This window comes from Primulina tabacum, chromosome 8 (assembly GCF_025594145.1).
Source record: "Primulina tabacum isolate GXHZ01 chromosome 8, ASM2559414v2, whole genome shotgun sequence".
Classification (NCBI taxonomy): Eukaryota; Viridiplantae; Streptophyta; class Magnoliopsida; order Lamiales; family Gesneriaceae; genus Primulina; species Primulina tabacum.
In genome coordinates, this window is record NC_134557.1 from 40380474 (window position 1) to 40397458 (window position 16985).

General features: G+C 36.1%; 3 protein-coding genes across 4 annotated transcripts; 1 reads left to right on the forward strand and 2 right to left on the reverse strand.

Annotated features, from left to right (window-relative positions):
- Nucleotides 1-3311: 3311 nt before the first annotated feature.
- Nucleotides 3312-6498, forward strand: LOC142554159 (uncharacterized). Of its 2 annotated transcripts, none has more exons than XM_075664825.1 (9): nucleotides 3312-3507; nucleotides 3673-3730; nucleotides 3923-3974; nucleotides 4396-4683; nucleotides 4778-4839; nucleotides 4934-5117; nucleotides 5190-5286; nucleotides 5514-5596; nucleotides 6260-6498. In XM_075664825.1, the coding sequence occupies exons 3-9, from the start codon at nucleotides 3956-3958 to the stop codon at nucleotides 6265-6267; spliced, it is 741 nt and encodes a 246-aa protein (XP_075520940.1). In that variant the 5' UTR covers nucleotides 3312-3507; nucleotides 3673-3730; nucleotides 3923-3955; the 3' UTR covers nucleotides 6268-6498. The 2 variants fall into 2 exon arrangements, with proteins under 2 accessions (XP_075520940.1, XP_075520939.1); XM_075664824.1 differs by having other exon boundaries at nucleotides 3314-3507; nucleotides 4413-4683.
- Nucleotides 6499-7326: 828 nt separating this feature from the next.
- On the reverse strand, nucleotides 7327-11493 carry LOC142554160 (ATP-dependent Clp protease proteolytic subunit 6, chloroplastic-like). The gene is given in 10 exon segments (XM_075664826.1): nucleotides 7327-7697; nucleotides 8547-8639; nucleotides 9120-9173; nucleotides 9607-9701; nucleotides 9704-9746; nucleotides 9964-10029; nucleotides 10140-10360; nucleotides 10865-10921; nucleotides 11150-11214; nucleotides 11323-11493. Coding segments are annotated over 10 exon segments (912 nt in total). The 5' UTR covers nucleotide 11493; the 3' UTR covers nucleotides 7327-7649.
- Nucleotides 11494-12910: 1417 nt separating this feature from the next.
- LOC142552556 (BURP domain protein USPL1-like) lies at nucleotides 12911-14086 on the reverse strand. The gene is made up of 2 exons (XM_075662238.1): nucleotides 13909-14086; nucleotides 12911-13813 (listed from the first exon to the last, which is right to left on the reverse strand). Exons 1-2 carry the CDS (start codon nucleotides 13963-13965, stop codon nucleotides 13004-13006), a joined length of 867 nt encoding a protein of 288 aa, XP_075518353.1. The 5' UTR covers nucleotides 13966-14086; the 3' UTR covers nucleotides 12911-13003.
- Nucleotides 14087-16985: the final 2899 nt, after the last annotated feature.

Sequence of the window (16985 nt, forward strand, 5' to 3'; positions counted from 1 at the left end):
ATCCTTTGCTAAAGTTTTCGCAACATTTTCATGCTATATTAAATATATAGTACAATTTTTTTTTATCACGTAAAGATTTATTTATCAAATAATATAAGTTAAGGTTCGATTATATGTTTTGCAAACAATATATTACAAAGTGGAGCAAATGATTCCTACCATAAAATATTAAGGTCACATATATCTGAAGATCTCTTGTGCTATGTCGGGTTAAGTCCAGCAAAAATTAAATTGAAGGAGGATGCTGGTAGATACTCTCATCTTTTTACACTTCTTGTTTTGTTTCTACTTATTCTGCTCTTTGATAACATTCTTATCTGGCTCATTGTTTTTACTCACATGTACTAGAGTTATGAATGCCATATTTATCCGTGAGCTTGAGAAGAAAGGGAAAGCTGAGGGCTCATCATCGGCACCCAAGAAGTCGGTTATTCCAGCAGTCATGACAAACATGAAGAAAAATTGCTCTACTACTGCGAAGAAGCCTGCAAGCTAACATACCGCTGCGAAGAAAAAGGTAGGCTCGTCCTCCTCCACCCAGAGGCGAGTCTTCTCCTCGCCTCCTCAGTCCGAGTCTCCTCCTCACTCTGGCAAGATGATGATGTCTACTGATCCCAGCCCATCAATCCAACAGAAGGGAATGCGAAAACTGTCCAAGATCTCGATCACATCGGCTTTTTCTCAAGAGGTGTCTAGATCAGATGATGAGCATCTTTCTAGGCCGGGGATACATCCTTTATATACCCCGGAATCAGTTATTGTTAGACAAGGTCCTACTCACATAGCACAACAACTATTATTTCAGCTCCCTTCCAACGCAGATGCAGCGTTCTTGAATTCACTGGGATGGTCTGATCTTGCCCGCCGGTCATGGTGCAGTCTCACTGAGGTATATTTCTCCTTTTAAACCTTAACTTGATGTTCAATATACGATTGATTTTCTTCTCGTTTTCTCATTATCGTCTTATTTATTCAGGGCATCATGTATCTAGGAGAGTTGGTCGAGCGAGCCGACGTTATAAGGTTGAACGCCTGCCACGATTCATGTGAGGGTAAGGCTCTTCGCGACCAGTTCTAGGCGATTATCGACGAGGCGAAGGCGACACATGCTAAAGAGCTTTCGGAGTCTCAAGCTCGATACGATAAGCTTCTGAAGAAGAAAGAGGGGAAAGAGGATTAGCTTCAGCAACTGATAGAAGACCACACGAAAGAGATCCAGAAGTTGAAGGAGGAGTCGAAAATTTCTCGAGCTGAAGCAGCACAAGCTCGCAGAGACCTTAAAGACGCCAATGTGCAACATGTGAAGGAAGCCTCCTCATTCAAGGAAGAATTCCTCAAGTCTGAAGAATTCAACGAGATTTGTGGTCTGAAAGCTTTCCATTACTTGGAGGTGGGTTTCGAGGGTGCAGTCGACCTCTTCAAGGCTCATGGCTACCCTCCGACATGCGCTTCCACTGACTTCATCAGCCTTGGGGACTTCGTAGCTAGTCTCCCTCCTGACCTTTAGACCACGTTCCTTTACTTATGCTATTTTATCATCGACGCAGATGATGTATGTCTTCGGGCCGTATCTTGTCACTCACTGCATTGCTTTACTTTCCGTAGTATTATGCGATTATTGACGCTTATATTCGGTTATCTCCTTTTGCACACTTTTGGCATGTATGAAACCCACTTTTATGCTATATCGAATATCTTGCGTTTTATTATATTATTTCTTCTGAGTTTATCTTCGACCTTTTGGAACCACTAGGATACGAGCTTGCTGAAGCTCATCAACTAAGGTCCGAGCTTACCCAAGCTCCCTTCTTCTCTTCTGGCATGCTCAAATTTAACAAGTAGAATCTAAATTTTGTTTCTACCACCTATTCTGCTCTGCTAGCCATAGTCTAAGTAGGTAAAAGTTAATTTTACTTCTCCTTTACTAGGCGTAGTCCAAATATGTAAAATTTAATTTTTCTTCTCATTAACTCTTCTGCTCTACTAGGCATAACTCAAGTAGGTAAAATTTAATTTTCTTCTCCCCAACTATTCTCTTCTACTAGGCGTAGTCCAAGTATGTAAAACAACTCTTCTCCTCTACTATACCTGGCCCAAGTAGGTAAAATTTAATTTTTCTTCTCACCAACTCTTCTCCTCTAATAGACGCAGCCCAAGTAGCTAAAATTTAATTTTTCTTCTCCCCAACTCTTCTCATCTACTAGACGCAGCCCAAATACGTAAAATTTAATTTTTCTTTTTCTCAACTCTTCTCCTCTACTAAGCACAGCCCAACTAGGTAAAATTTAATTTCTCTTCTCATCAACTCTTCTCCCCTATTAGGCATAGCCCAAGTAGGTAAAATTTAACTTTTCTTCTCCCCAACTCTTCTCCTCTCGTTCCTGGCGAAGAGCTCGGCAAACAGGGATTCTTAGTTTTTTTCATGGTTTCGTCTACTGTCCTGCTAATGAATTAGCTTAACTGTTCTGGGGTCAAGTTCCCCACATTCTCATTAGGACGAGGTTGTTCAGGTCTCGTCTCAGGACGAGGTTGTTCGGGTCTCATCTGAGGACGTGACGATAGTGAGTTAGTTCTTCTGCTCCCTATCCGCTCTACCATCTCTACCTCTCATCTCAAGTTTTACACGGACGGTGCCAAGTGATACTCACTAGAAATATAGGGTTCAGGTCCAGTAGGTAAGACTAGCACGAATCCAGACCTCAAATTTACTCTAGACCTAAAATCACAAAGGAGACCGTTAGAATGAGGCCGGGAGGTTGTTCCGGCCTCATAGGATTTGTGTAATTGTATTTTAAGATTCTATATATGTCATATCATAAATTTATTGTATATATTAAGCATATTAAAATAAAGATGTCGTGAAATAAGCAAGGATAATCCGACTCTAATCTAAAGTATCTCGTAAGTAGTCGATCTTAAAATTTCGAAAACCCGACTCATCCACAGTCCCTTATCATTATCAGCATCGTATGGAATTCGAAACACCTTCTAAAAATATTCGTTAAAATTCGCCCATATTGTTATCCATCATTCCATCCTCCCTCGTCCACAGGAATTGCAGGACAGGAAAAATGGAGACGACTATCAATGACGTGTTCAGTGCTGATTGGCTACCAGTTATTGAAGTGTACTGGGCCATTTGTGGCCCAAATCTTGATGGGTCTGTTTGGGGGCAGAGATGAGAGAGGAACCAGATAAAACCGGGCCCAGCATTTCAATGGCCCAAAACAGATTCACGTGTCAAAATACAAAGCGTATCCTGTTGCTAAAAATGACGTGTCAAGTGGGGATTGGCTATCAGCTATAACTTCTCTCTCTCACGCACACATGCGGTGCCAACGCTTAGGAACACACTAGAAGACGTTTAAAACTGGTCGCGACTGAAGTCATCCAATGCGGATGATGTTCTTGAATTAAGCGTGGATTTTCGGTGGATTTTCACTAGTCTCCCTTCGAATTCTCCACGAAGTGTACTCTACTTCGGATTCAAGCAAGAGGATATCACAGGTGAGCTCTGGTTTTTTTTTTTTCCATAATCATCTGTAGTTGATGGTTGCTCTGTGCAATTTCGGCGAATTTATTGATTGTTTTAGTGAAATTTATCGATGAAAAATGGTATCTTTCCGTTAGAATCGAAGATTTCAAGTGTCTCTTTTTTGTCCCTCTGAACAGATATGCTGAAGGTTGACTTCGTTCGTTTGGTCGTGTTCCTTCGGTGGATTGAATCAGCGTCAGTGATTTTTTTTTCTATTTCTGCGTATTTGATTTGATCTGTAGTTGTTTATTAATTTAGTGTGTAATGTTTCTGGTTGTAGTTTTGACTTATTAGCATCATTCTGTTTTCTGCGAGTGCTTTGCATTTTGTGTGTTTAAAATTCAAGGAATTTGTTGTCGACTAACTTGCAGGTTGGGGTATTTGCAGAATATTGGACTTAGGGGATGAAATGCAGAAGGTATGCTTCCGGATTGGCTCGGTGAGTAACTGCATATCTTGGTTCTTTTCGAATGGTATGGATGGCATAATTGTTGCTCGATGGGGGTTTTCGTTTTTTAAATTTTCGTTACATTTTATGTGGTGTTGCTCCGAAACTTCACACATTGCATTTACTGAATGATAAAAAATTTGTTCTAATAGTACATTCTTTTGAGACTGATATTGGTTAGGTCTTCATAAGTCGGACTTTGTTGAGAGACCTAATGCAGCATATTCTTTAATGAGAAACCGATTGTGTATTTGATTTTAAGTTCTGGTCGCTGGTGGAACTATGACATCAATGTGATGTAAAAACGGTTGTCGTACACAAGAGAAACAAGCTCCTGAATGCAATCAACTTTAATGTTTCAGGATGTTAAAAATCTCCATGTTTTTCGAAAAATAATTGTGGTATTTATCAGATCTAAAATTCTCTCAGTGTCACAATATCGGGCTACGTTTTATCTGGCTCATTATGCATCTGATCGTGAGTATATGGTACTTCTTGTTGAGTCTGGTCAAAGCACTCGAGAGTTTTCTTATCTCCAGTGGCTTCCTGAAGAGTTATAGAGATCTTGACATCAGTAAAGTTCAGTACCTGGCAATTGTTATAGATAGTGAAGAAGCCGCTCACACGACAAAAGTTCTGCACCTATTGAGGTGGCTTGAAGCTATTGGAATAAAGAAAGTTTGTCTGTATGATACAGAAGGTAAGATCCCTGCTATAAATTAATCCATGATGGTTTGTTGCTAACATTTTGTTGACCTTAGAGCATTGTGATTACAAATCCTTTCATGCTGTAGGAGTGCTGAAGGAATCTAAAGAAGCCCTCACTCTGTGGTTGAAAAGTGAAAAGATTTCCAAGGTACTGCCTTACACGAAGATAGTTTGTAGTTTTTCTGTCTCTTAAATCCCACCACACATAGCCCTCTAATGAAAACTGAACCATCCTTGCACAGGAAACTACGAGTGACCCACTTCTTGAGCAGAAATATATGAGTTTGGAAGTCATTTCTTTTTCAGATGGGAAACATGCAGTTGCCAAAGCTGCTAATTTTCTTCTAGAGAAGTATTATTCGAGTCCCGGTACTGAGAAGCCAAAATTGACGGAATCTGATATGACCGTTGCTCTTGGAGCGATAGGTTTGTTTGTTTGCTTGTTCCTCCAATTTTATGTTTCTGATTTATAACATGTCAATTTTTTGGTGAAATCAGGTTATGGGGAACCAGAACCTGATCTCATGTTGATTTATGGGCCCGCAAGATGTCACCTGGGATTTCCAGCTTGGAGAATTCGTTATGCTGAGATGGTGTGAGTAATAGAATCGCGCTTCAACCTGTTTTTTCACCCTTTTGCTAAAGCTTGAGGAAAATCAGAAGTCCATCTGCCATATTATATACACGTTTTTACCATCTCTTGCAGCTGCTAAACCTGGACAGTCTATTTGTTTTGTTGAGTCTCTCCTTTTAATCTTGACCAAATATCGCACTCGTTCAGTTCTTGAACACTGGATGTTGTACTTTATTTTTTGATTGCAGGTACATGGGACCATTGAAGTCTATGAAATTCGGTTCCCTCATAAAAGCCATTTATAGGTTCACAAGGGTCCGTCAAAACTACGGTATGCACGCATATGCATTTTAATTCTGCGAATTTTAATTAACATTGTTATACCTGTGATTACTCCACTCCGAGTAGTAACTAGAAGTTTAATAACAGATCATAGATAATTAATTATTGGGCCAACTTCCGTGAGCTTTATGGATTCTGGAATACATTTATAAACTTTGTTTTCTGGTTTTTATCATTTGAGAGGTGAAAGTGTATATCTTTCGAAGTTATTATTCTTACATATTTGGACACTCATACCGTAAATGAAATTAGCAACACGATGCATGCATTTAATGAAGATTATGTAGTGTTATCACAGTTATGACAAAAAATTAACTGTAAAGACATGATTCGTGGTGGGTATTTGATGGGGTTTGGTGAATTCACCCACCGCATCCCATTTGCATATAGTCTTTCGCTTTATACAAAAGATGATTTATAAACATCTCATATTATGGTTATATCATATACTATATTGATCTCTTGTTTCGAATTATATAAACTCAGTCTCAAATATATAAGCGTCTACGCAAAAAGCATGCATCGTTAAAGTCAATCGGTAAAGGAAACATCTTTTTTAGTTGATACGATGTCCTATTCTTACTTGGAAATGATAATAAAATAGAGTGATTTTTTTCTCCTCGCCTGTTCATTTTCATCTTTTGCTCTCCAGGTAAATGAATGGTGTCCCAACACAGGCAAGAATTATACATTTGCTGTGGAGAAACCTTTGGGTGGGGAATGCTTCAAATAATCCAGTGTTGTTGATTTATTCTGTGTTGTGAGCTGATGAAGTTAACCAGCTGTAAACAGACTTGTTACTGTATAAAAAAGTCTCAGATATTTACCTCGAAAACGCAACTTATATTTTGAAACTACCGATATGTCTACCGGGAAAAAAGTTCAGTTCAATATTGTTTGATTAACCTAGAGGTGTAAAAATAAAACTGAGATAAGATTTGTTTTCAATGGCTTTCATGAGCAGCTCATGAAATCAATTAGAAAAGGGTAACTACGTATGACCAAATTTAGGAGTACCGGGAAAGATGGTGGTTTTGAAGCAGATGGCGATGATGCAATACTAATGAATTGGAACAATAGGAGGAAACAATGTATACCCATCAAAATTGTTAGGGCATCTCCAACCGTCTTCCATAATGGAGGAATCCTCCATTATGGAGGATGAAATCTTTTCCAATCGTACTCTATTTGTTTCCTCCATTTTAGAGTATGCAACAGTGATCCTCTATTTATGAAGTATCACTGTTCATATAGAGGATTGAAAAGGGGTGAAAAATAATTACAAAATAGATATTTTAAAAATTGCCATATAGTTTTTTTGAAAATTAATAAGCGAATTACATGTAGTTGTGCCATGTTTAGCGAATTAATTAAGTTTAGTTAAATAATATATTATGAAATTAATTAATTATATGTGTGTATGTGTTCGAAAATGAAATAAATTAAAAAAAATTATTTGGTAATATTTAGATGATATGAGTTGAAAATGAAATAAATTAAAGAAATAGAGTATTTGATAATATTTAGAGGATATGGGTTGGAGAAGGTGTTTGAAAATAGAGATCATGGATCTCTATTTTGGAGGATAGAGGATGAAAAATAGAGGATATGGATTGGAGATGGCCTTAGTGGATGGTCATTTGCTGTATTCAAAATTACATGACTAGCAAACCAAAACTGCTGCTGCTCAATTACCTTATCTACGTAGTTATGAGAAAGTTCAGCAATTCAGTTGCTTTGAAGAAGAATATCAACACATTCGACAAACTCCCTAAAAAGTATTTATGATCCAAAATATACATTTATCCAGAATTTTAAAAAACAAGACCCTTGAACCATTTCACCAACATCGGAATGCCATTCTATTTTGGCTCCCTGTAATAATAATATCCAGACGTATCTCAGAAGAATAGCCACATTCTTACAACAAAACCAACCCGGCCGCATTAAAGAAACGTAGAAATCACTTTCTCAATTTTGGTGTCATTGCCATGTAAACTTTAAGTCACGAGTGGTTAGCAGCTTTCAGGATGCCCGTAAATTTAGTATTCAGTTTCCAGCACCCCGTCAATTAGCCCAAACTCCAAAGCCTGCAAGGAAGAAGAGAGGTCGGGCGAGGACATTGATGCCATTTCACATCATCATTGTTCTAAATGAGAATCAAATATTTTTTGAGAAATGGATGTTCTATCCCAGGTTCCAATCACATAAATGAGTGACGCGTCGAATAAGGTGATGGTCTAACAGTCATCTGCTGCTTATCTAAATATATGAAACAACAAATGAATTAAAGCGATAAAAATAAGATAAATGGCAAAAATAAAGAGTTTCGAATATCTACATTTCTCCTTCCATTTTGAACCATATCATTGATAAACATTTGCTTTATGATGTATATGAAACATACACGTCATACACGAAAGCATACTGATACAGGTTATTGCTACTTCTCATGACATTCAAAAACAATTTTCTCTCTTAGAAACAGGAATTTGTCTGACTTGTGACACATCCCTCGGTCCCACCATTCAAGGATCGCAAAACAACTCATCCATTCCATCAGTTTTACCACTCTAATGTGCCTTCCCCCTCAGCTAAAGGTTACGTTTTTCTTTTACCATATTTAAAATTTTCGTATAAAAAAATAAAAAAGCCAACAGTGCATCTTCAGTTGTCATCTTCACTTGTCATAAAGAAACTTAAGTATATCATAACATCACCTCAGACACAGACAAGAACCGGTCTATCTCTGTGTACATTTGCACCTCCTCAAGAGTTCGTCCAGTAAATGCAGCATACATTTTGTCAAGTTTCTGCATCAAATAAACGTAAACCTTAAACATCACCGCATCCACTAAGCCCCAACAGGAACTACATATAATGGGAAAGGATTAAACTTAAGATTCAACTCATTTGCACCTCAGACATCATAACATCACCTCAGACACAGACAAGAACCGGTCTCTCTCTGTGTACATTTGCACCTCCTCAAGAGTTCGTCCACTAAATGCAGCATACATTTTGTCAAGTTTCTGCATCAAATAAACGCAAACCTTGAACATCACTGCATCCACTAAGCCCCAACAGGAACTAAATATAATGGGGAAGGATTAAACTTAAGATTCAACTAATCTCAACTAACCAAACCTTATAATCAAGTGATGATAAGCAAGAAATATACATCCACTAATATAAGAAAGAGAAGATTTAACCACCAAGTTTAGTGAATTCAGGAGTCGAGTCCCACATAAACTAAAACATCTCATGTTGTTCCTCAAATAAAAAATTTATGGATCAGAGTAAGGTTTTTCACTTACTATCACCGGATATATGAGTAGCCCCTCTAAATAGACCCAAAGGTTTTTCACTTACTATCATAAGAAATTAGTAGCCCCATAAAACAGACCAAAACAGTGATCACATTTGAAATATTTATAGTTGTAAAAATCAAGACACACATAATAATTATTCAGAAAGGAGTAGCTATGTACACAAACAATGAGGAAACTGACATGGCGGGATTGAACTGCTTCATTTACTTGGCGACGTACATCTTCCACATGACCCTACAGAGAATAATTAGAGTCAATCCCACAAATAATAATGTAGGCAAGTTGTGTGTTTACTAGGGTTCATTTATGCAAATGATTATGGCAGGAAGGGATGCCAGCTCAATCTGAAGCAACGTTAGGGACCTTTAATTACCGGTGTCCTGAAGTTGAACAACATCATTTCAACTACATACCAAATGAAAATATCATCGTGTTTCATATAACTTAATCTAAGGTTTATAAGTTTCGCATAGCAACATTCTTGAAACTATTAATGAAAATCAATGTTTTGCCAAACAAAGCATCGAGAAGAGCAGAACAGTAGGACAGTAGATATGGTTCGACGGAGAGAAAAAGGAATTTTGATCGTGGAATGGAGTGTCGCAATCCCACTCTATGATCTAATATTTTGCTTTAAAATTGTGTGCATAAGAGAGTTAGTCCATACCCCACACCCACTTTGGGGTTGATGTACCATAATACGGGCGTTTGGCATCGCATACCGCATTCCCTTTTCTCCACCAGCAAGAAGAAGCGCACCGTACTTGCAGCTACTCCAAAACATACTGTACCAACCTTGGGCTTAATCTAAAGCAACAATTAGAGCCAGACATAGTTTCAGAAAAATCAAGCAACAAGTAGAAAGATGCATGCTCAAACTTAAAGAGTAAACCTATTCAGCATTCCGTTCAACCTATTCAGCATTCGTTAGGGAAATTGAAGCATTTAGGCTTATGGAGGCAAAAAAATCTCACATAGAATTAAACAGAAACTGCAACAAAGTACTAAAGCAAATGAATCTTACCCAGGACATGCAGTCATATATTGCTAAGATAGAGTAGGTGCTGCCACCCGGGCAATTCAGATAAATCTAACAAGAAGAAATTTCAATGAATGTGAACAACAGTCAGAAACAAGGCACAGAAATCTTAACTCGGAAAATGATTATAGGTTCTAAAATGTAAGAAAATATGCACGCACCAAAATATCTGATAGTTCATCGATTGTCGCCAAAGTTACTAGTTGTGATATAACTCGCTGAGCCACCTGCGAGTTAACTGGCTGCCCAATGAAGATTATACGATTTCTGAACAATACTGTAGAAAGATCCAAAGGTCCGCCTGGGGTCATCACCGCAGGCATGATGGGCGGATTCCCCTTTTTGGCTTCTATAACCCCATTACTGATTAAAAAAATGCTTACTTTGAACTTTTATCTAATAAAAAACAGTGCAAGTAATGTCGTGGATATAAAAATTCATAAGACAGGTTCAGGTTTAACTAAAAATCGACAGACAATACCCATGAACACGGTGCTAAAGTTATTCTTTATAAACTCTTTTTACCCGCTAAGGATGTACCAATTTTGTTATGTAAACAGCGAAATATGTATCCATAGGATTATGAAAATACACCAACAAAAAACCAGCATGATTTATTTAGATATGTATATAATCTCTATTCATGTATTTGTGGGTGTCTTAACTTTTAAGTGAACTTGCCAAGACAGAATCCTTCCCTCTCCAAACTAGACAAGGAAACATCAAGCAAGAGCAGAATTTGACTGCAGCTAGTGAAAGTTAATCATGAAGCATGCATCAAGTATCATCCAAGAATCTCCCGAAATCAAAGTTCAAGACGCTTAACCTGACAAGATTTTTAAATATCCAATGATTTCAAGGACAGAACAATGAACCTGTAATCGGCAAAAAAAATCATTCTGGTCAACCTTTGATGGCAATTTGCTTGCTCTATTAGTAAATACTGCTATCACACAAGATTAACACTATTATCAAAATCATTCCTCACGAAGGAATCCTTCCACTATCTCTCCAATACAAAGTAGATGTAAAACTACATAAATTTCAGCAGCTCCACACAAATACGCAGAAAAACATTCCAGCAACAGAAACTTGAAACAAATTCCCTTCTCATTCAATTAAAGGTATTCAAACAGCACAACTATCACTACAATTTCAACTGTAGGCATACTGAGAACAGAAGAATCACCATAGGAGCTTGAAAGAGCTGAAACTGTAGGTCTCAACCCCAAATTTCTGGCGCAAACAGATATATAAATGGAAATCAGAACAACGAAGGCAGCGACGCTCATCCAAAAAATATCGAGCAAAGCAAAAATAACTCCACGCACAAGATTTGAATACCTCTGATAACATGATGGCGAGGACGAATTTCTATGACGAACAGAAGCTACAGCTAAATTCAATGGTGTCCCAATTGCCGATACCTCCATGTTGCTAGGTTTCTGAGGGGATAGGAGGCTCCGGACGCGAAGTGAGGACCGGCTTTTGGGTTTCTTCGATAGATTTTGCATAAATTTTAATTTAAAAGAAACAATATGGTGCACAAAATTTTCATTTCAAGTCAAACAATTTTAGGCGTTATTACATCCATAATCTCTAAAAGTTGTGTTATTTACATCGGTAATGTCTTTATTCACTCATCGTATGACACGTATGTTGGGTTAATAAATCACGGTTATTCATTCAAACACGACTTATAGATCAGTGACCATGATTCATCACTCAACACACGTGTCACGTGTTGATAGGTCGAGAGCTTTACTCATATAGGTAGTGTTTATCAAGACGTACGTAACCCTCATTATATATGTAACATTTTCTGATATCATATCAGATCTATAATAAAAATAGAACTAAATGGAAAAAAATAACAATTATTGATGTGGGATAACATTGTCACAATAGAATTATGAAAAGTTAAAACCGAAAAAAAAGTTGAGTGATCAAAATCAAAATTTTCTTGTTTACATTTATACTCGTTTGGATCTAAAATTATTTTGATCGATCTTATTTATCGCGTATCAAAAAATTTCCCTATGATCATATCATTGAACACAAAAACTCTTGTGAGATGGTCTCAGAGATCAATTTCGTGGTTCGAATCTCTTATTTGGGTCATTCATGAAAAAATATTATTTTTTATGTTAAAAATAATACTTTTTATTGTGAATATCGGTAAAGTTGATCCGTCTCACATATAAAAATTCGTGAGATCGGCTCACAAGAGACCTAGTCATAATTAAATCTTATTATCTAATTAAAGGTGATATCTTTATATTAATTTTTAATTGATTTGTTGAAGTCTTATTTAAAATTATAATTATACTCTAATTTGTTTATATTTTAAAATTTAATCATATATATTTTTATCTATATTTTTACATTTTTAAATAGCGTATCACCACTCTTAATAAAAATACGAAAAAAAAAATTCATAATTTTAAAATAACAAAAAATTATCATATTTAGATGAATATTTCACTCAACGGTGCAAATTATCTGTCCTATTCCCATAGAATCGGGTTGCTATCTGAAGAAGATTATTATAAATTTACAATATTTCTTTCTATACTATATGAACTGAAAATCATTTACATCCATTTTCACTTAATTTTTATCATAAATTAAATCGTGGATCAAATCCATCGAACTTTTATATTTGCAATTATTATAACTTACGTTCTAAACAAAATTATCAAATATATTAATTACTCAAAATTTTAATTTAATATAACCTGATCAATTTCACAAAATATAGGAAACACATAAGACCAAAATTCACATTATTTTATGTAAGACCAACTTTTGTGAGACGAACTAACATGTATTTTTCCGTCCGTGAGACGGACAAAATTATAGCAAAAAACTGTTTAAATTCGACAGAAATGTGAAATCGTTCTATCGAAATCAAAGCTTCGATAATTACTGGTTTGGCAATTTCATTGGCTTTTTTCTCATTATTTCACTTGCAAAAGTTTGCACATATTTGGGGGGACATTGTCATGTAATAACTGGTCCAAGATCAACTCGACTTAGGAATAAATACAAGATTATCGACTGGGAAGAAATGGCACACAGGCGCCGCACCCGGCCGAGTTTTCAGAACCCGAAAGCCGGCATGCTTCGGATCCCACTGCGAGGTATCCATATGGCAGATCGCTCCAGCTTCCACTTTTCCACCGTCGTCCCCTTCCACCAGGACCTTGTAAAGCACGTTGTCTCCCACCTGAGCATGGCAGTAGAAAACCGCGTAAGGGTACGGCAATCTGTGGCACGAAACCAGTTCCGAAGCCGGAATCTCCGACGGGTTGTCATGGACTGTGTAGTTCTGCAAAGTGGAGATCGATTCATTCAGGTACTCGGTATTCAATACCTTGAACTTCGAACCGGGCCCGAACACGGAGTTAACGAAATCCAACATGGATTCTAGAGAAGTGGCGCAGATTTTAGTCTCGCCTCTGATCGGTTTAGCTTCACAGTGGTGAAGCGTCATCTTCATGGCTTTGGCTTGTTTGGAATCCGATGGGAATGAGAAAAATTCGAGAATTTCGGGGAATTGGGCTGTGGAGAAAGGAATGGAGTCGGATTCCTCTCTGGAAAGAAAACGGGGAGAAGCTGACGGAGGCTCTTTTCTTGGAAAATAGATGGGAATCCTCTTCCCGATCACGAGATCATCGTGGTGAAAAAACACGTTCATCTCAGGATCCACGCCTTGATTTTCGACCCGTGATTGAAGATGGTTATCTCCATGATCCGTCGCAGCTCTCATGGGATCAACAGGTACATGTTTGTGCAAATATTTCACGTGTGCTTCGGATACTTGGAGACAGCGCTGCAAAAGAGTTTCAGTAAAATTCATGAAACAGGTAAGAATTTGGCCTGGAATCTGAGAATCAGCCATGAAATAATAATGATTTTATATATTACCTGAAGCGAAAGCAGGGAACAGAGGAGGAAGATGAGCGAACCAAACAGGGAAGCCATGTCTTCTGTAATTTCCTGAAGCTCTTTTGCAATTCTGAGTAGTCTTTACTTTAGGTTCTGGATTTTGATTTTGAGAGAGAGATGTTTTTTCGTGAAAGTCAACTAAAAAAATATATGGCAAGTGGAAAGAGGACATGACACCAATATAGAATTTAATTTTTTAAAGATTATTTATTTTATTATTTTATCACAAAAATTTTTCTAAAACCGTCTCATGAGTCATTTTATGAAACATATCTTCTATCTAATCTAAATCATGAAAAATATTATTTTTATATGTCAAAAATATTATTTTTCATTCCAAATATAGACTAATCTCATGAAAATAAATATGTGATCCGGACTGATCATAATTTTAAAATCGATAGTTTCGGTTTTGGAAGCATGATTTCGATTTCGATTTCGATTTCAAATACTAATAATTAAATTAATATTTTGGTTTTGAATTTCAAATATACACGTAAAAGATTTTGTTTGCATTTCAAAAGATGGCATCATATATGGTATTCTTTTCGACTTTATCAGAGAAATTAATGAAACCGATTTCCAGAATATATTTATTTATCTCTATTTTCATGATCTACTTCCCAAATCATATATCCCAGAAAATATATATAATGGATATTATATTTATAATTTTTTATTCGAATCAATTTTTTTTTTTTTTTTTACCAAAGAAGAGATTCAACGTCATTGTCTCATCCATTATTTGGCTCGATATATTTGTATATCAATGAAAAAATAATTTTCTTAAAAAATCATTCTATTTTCAAGATAATAACTCAAAATATAAGATTAAATTCATAAGAAATATTAAAATTAAAATTGAAAAATCATACCTAGGCCACATTGAATCTATCAAAAAATTATATAAAAAAGTTTGGGAAAAAATATATTTGAGATATGCTGCACTGCAGGCCAATATTCCTGACAACATTAAAAGATATATTTTTGCAAATTTAGTATTCGTTTGACTTTGCGTGTCATGTGATGCCACCATAGATTGAGACAGTACATATTTAATTAATACATTTTTATAGTGTTTGAAAAGGGTGTGACTCCCCCACCCCACCTCGCCCCACCCACTCCACTCCACTCCAAAATTTAAAAAGGGTGAAACTGTTCAGAAAAATATAGAACCTAATTTTATATGTCATGTTGGCTTCTGACTCAACTTTCAGGTTTTCTCTATCAAGTTACACATAACAAGTAGAAAACGCATCCTAATTTTGATATTATGTTCATCTATCATGTTTATCAATCACACTTATTTATTAGATGTATAATTAATATATGTTTTATTATATCTAGTAGATGAGTGTCATCATAGTATTGAGCACGGAGATGAGCATGGTAGGTGAGCAATCTATCAAAACTGATGTGTGTGTATATATATATGTATGTATGTATGTATTAGCGGCTTGTTCTTTATTGTTGTTTATTAAGTGAGTTAATAATAAAATAAAGAACACGAGAACACCAGGATTTTAACGTGGTTCGATCAACCGACTTACATCTATGCGACCACACAATGCTATCAAGTGAATCAAGTAAATATAAAATGTTATGATCATATAAGAACTTATACAAATAAAAGACTCATATTCTTTTCTAATGACGCATCTTGGACGAACTCATTCGATACACTTCACTTGACGAACACTACTCGTCTTCGATATCCGCAAACTCGAACTCCTTTTGAAACTGCGGATTATTATTTTCTGAGAATGTCACTTTCCTCTCCCGATAAATGAATCACAAAGCTTTGAGTGTGTGAAGCTCTCAAAATCAGAATGATATAGTGGTACTGTCAGAACCTTGTTGCAGCAGTTGTCGCGACACACAATGAACAATCTTACGTTTTCTTCTCCAAAAGTTTGTATATCGCAATTAATACTTTAGCATCATAATATAAGCATTAGCAAGCTTCTATATATATACCAATTAAATACCTATTATTAAAGATTTATATCATGATAAGATTTGTCGTTTCAACAGATGTGAAGTAAAATATATCAAGATGAAGCTTATCATATCATCAAAAATATTAATAAAAAACGTATCATTGCATAGTCTTAAACTAACCAATTAAAAATGACCATTAACGTGTATATAATTTATATATATATAAAAGTTACAATTTTTTTTAATCATATATACGTGTTGTGTTGTGTCATATTGTGTCGATGGAGAGTTTGACTAAACATATCTAGTGTGCAAAATATTGCTAATCGAAAAATGACAAAGTTTAAAATCTCAATAATTAATAATTTTAAAAAGGAAAAATTTGAAATCACTCCCCTTTTCCAAACTTAACTTTCTCTCACTCCCTCTTCCCTTATTTCTTTGTTTAAACTCCCCATTTTTCTAAAAATTTTCAAAAACATCCTTAAATCTTATAATTTTGGTACGTGACATTGTTATACCTATCGAACATGTTCTTAAAGCATATAGCTTCAAGACATACGGCTACGTAAGGTTTCCAGCTTATATACCATGCTCAACTGGTCGATTTTTTTTTTATAAAAGGCACATCATGCTTCTGTATGATAAATTAAATCTTTTACCTCTTTGACCGGAATGCCATCGGGTTATATCTATCGTATTTTACATACTGCTCCTCACAGTCTAAACACGCAGTCGCAATAGATGGTTACCGACGCAGATTCCTTCAGCAGCACTTGGCACAACCCTAATTCGTTTCCTATCTTAGGGTGTACAATAGCAGATAAAATTTTGAAATAATACATGAGAGGGGCTAGAGCAAAGGCTTCTTTTTATTCAAATACAAACATTTATTATTACATAGTAACCTCCTGTAGAGGAGGAGAAATTTGTTTAGCTACTTACAGAACACATAAACTTGAAAGAAAATATTACAACTTATTTTGAAGAAAAACGAAGAGGTTGAGTGATGCCTTCATCTTCATTCTACTTGCTTATTTATAGAAGTCCCTGACGGATTTGTATTTCGGACTTCAAACTCTTGCTATAATATGATGCCTTACAGCTGTGGTTGG

Excerpts from the sequence above, each read along its gene's own strand:
- LOC142552556 (XM_075662238.1), bottom strand. The coding sequence starts at position 13,965 with ATGGCTTCCCTGTTTGGTTCGCTCATCTTCCTCCTCTGTTCCCTGCTT. Across the intron at positions 13,814-13,908 it reads GTTCCCTGCTTTCGCTTCAG|CGCTGTCTCCAAGTATCCGA; the intron begins GTAATATATAAA and ends ACTCTTTTGCAG.
- LOC142554159 (XM_075664824.1), top strand. The coding sequence starts at position 3,675 with ATGCTGAAGGTTGACTTCGTTCGTTTGGTCGTGTTCCTTCGGTGGATT. Across the intron at positions 3,731-3,922 it reads CTTCGGTGGATTGAATCAGC|AATATTGGACTTAGGGGATG; the intron begins GTCAGTGATTTT and ends GGGTATTTGCAG. Across the intron at positions 3,975-4,412 it reads TATGCTTCCGGATTGGCTCG|TGTCACAATATCGGGCTACG; the intron begins GTGAGTAACTGC and ends AAATTCTCTCAG.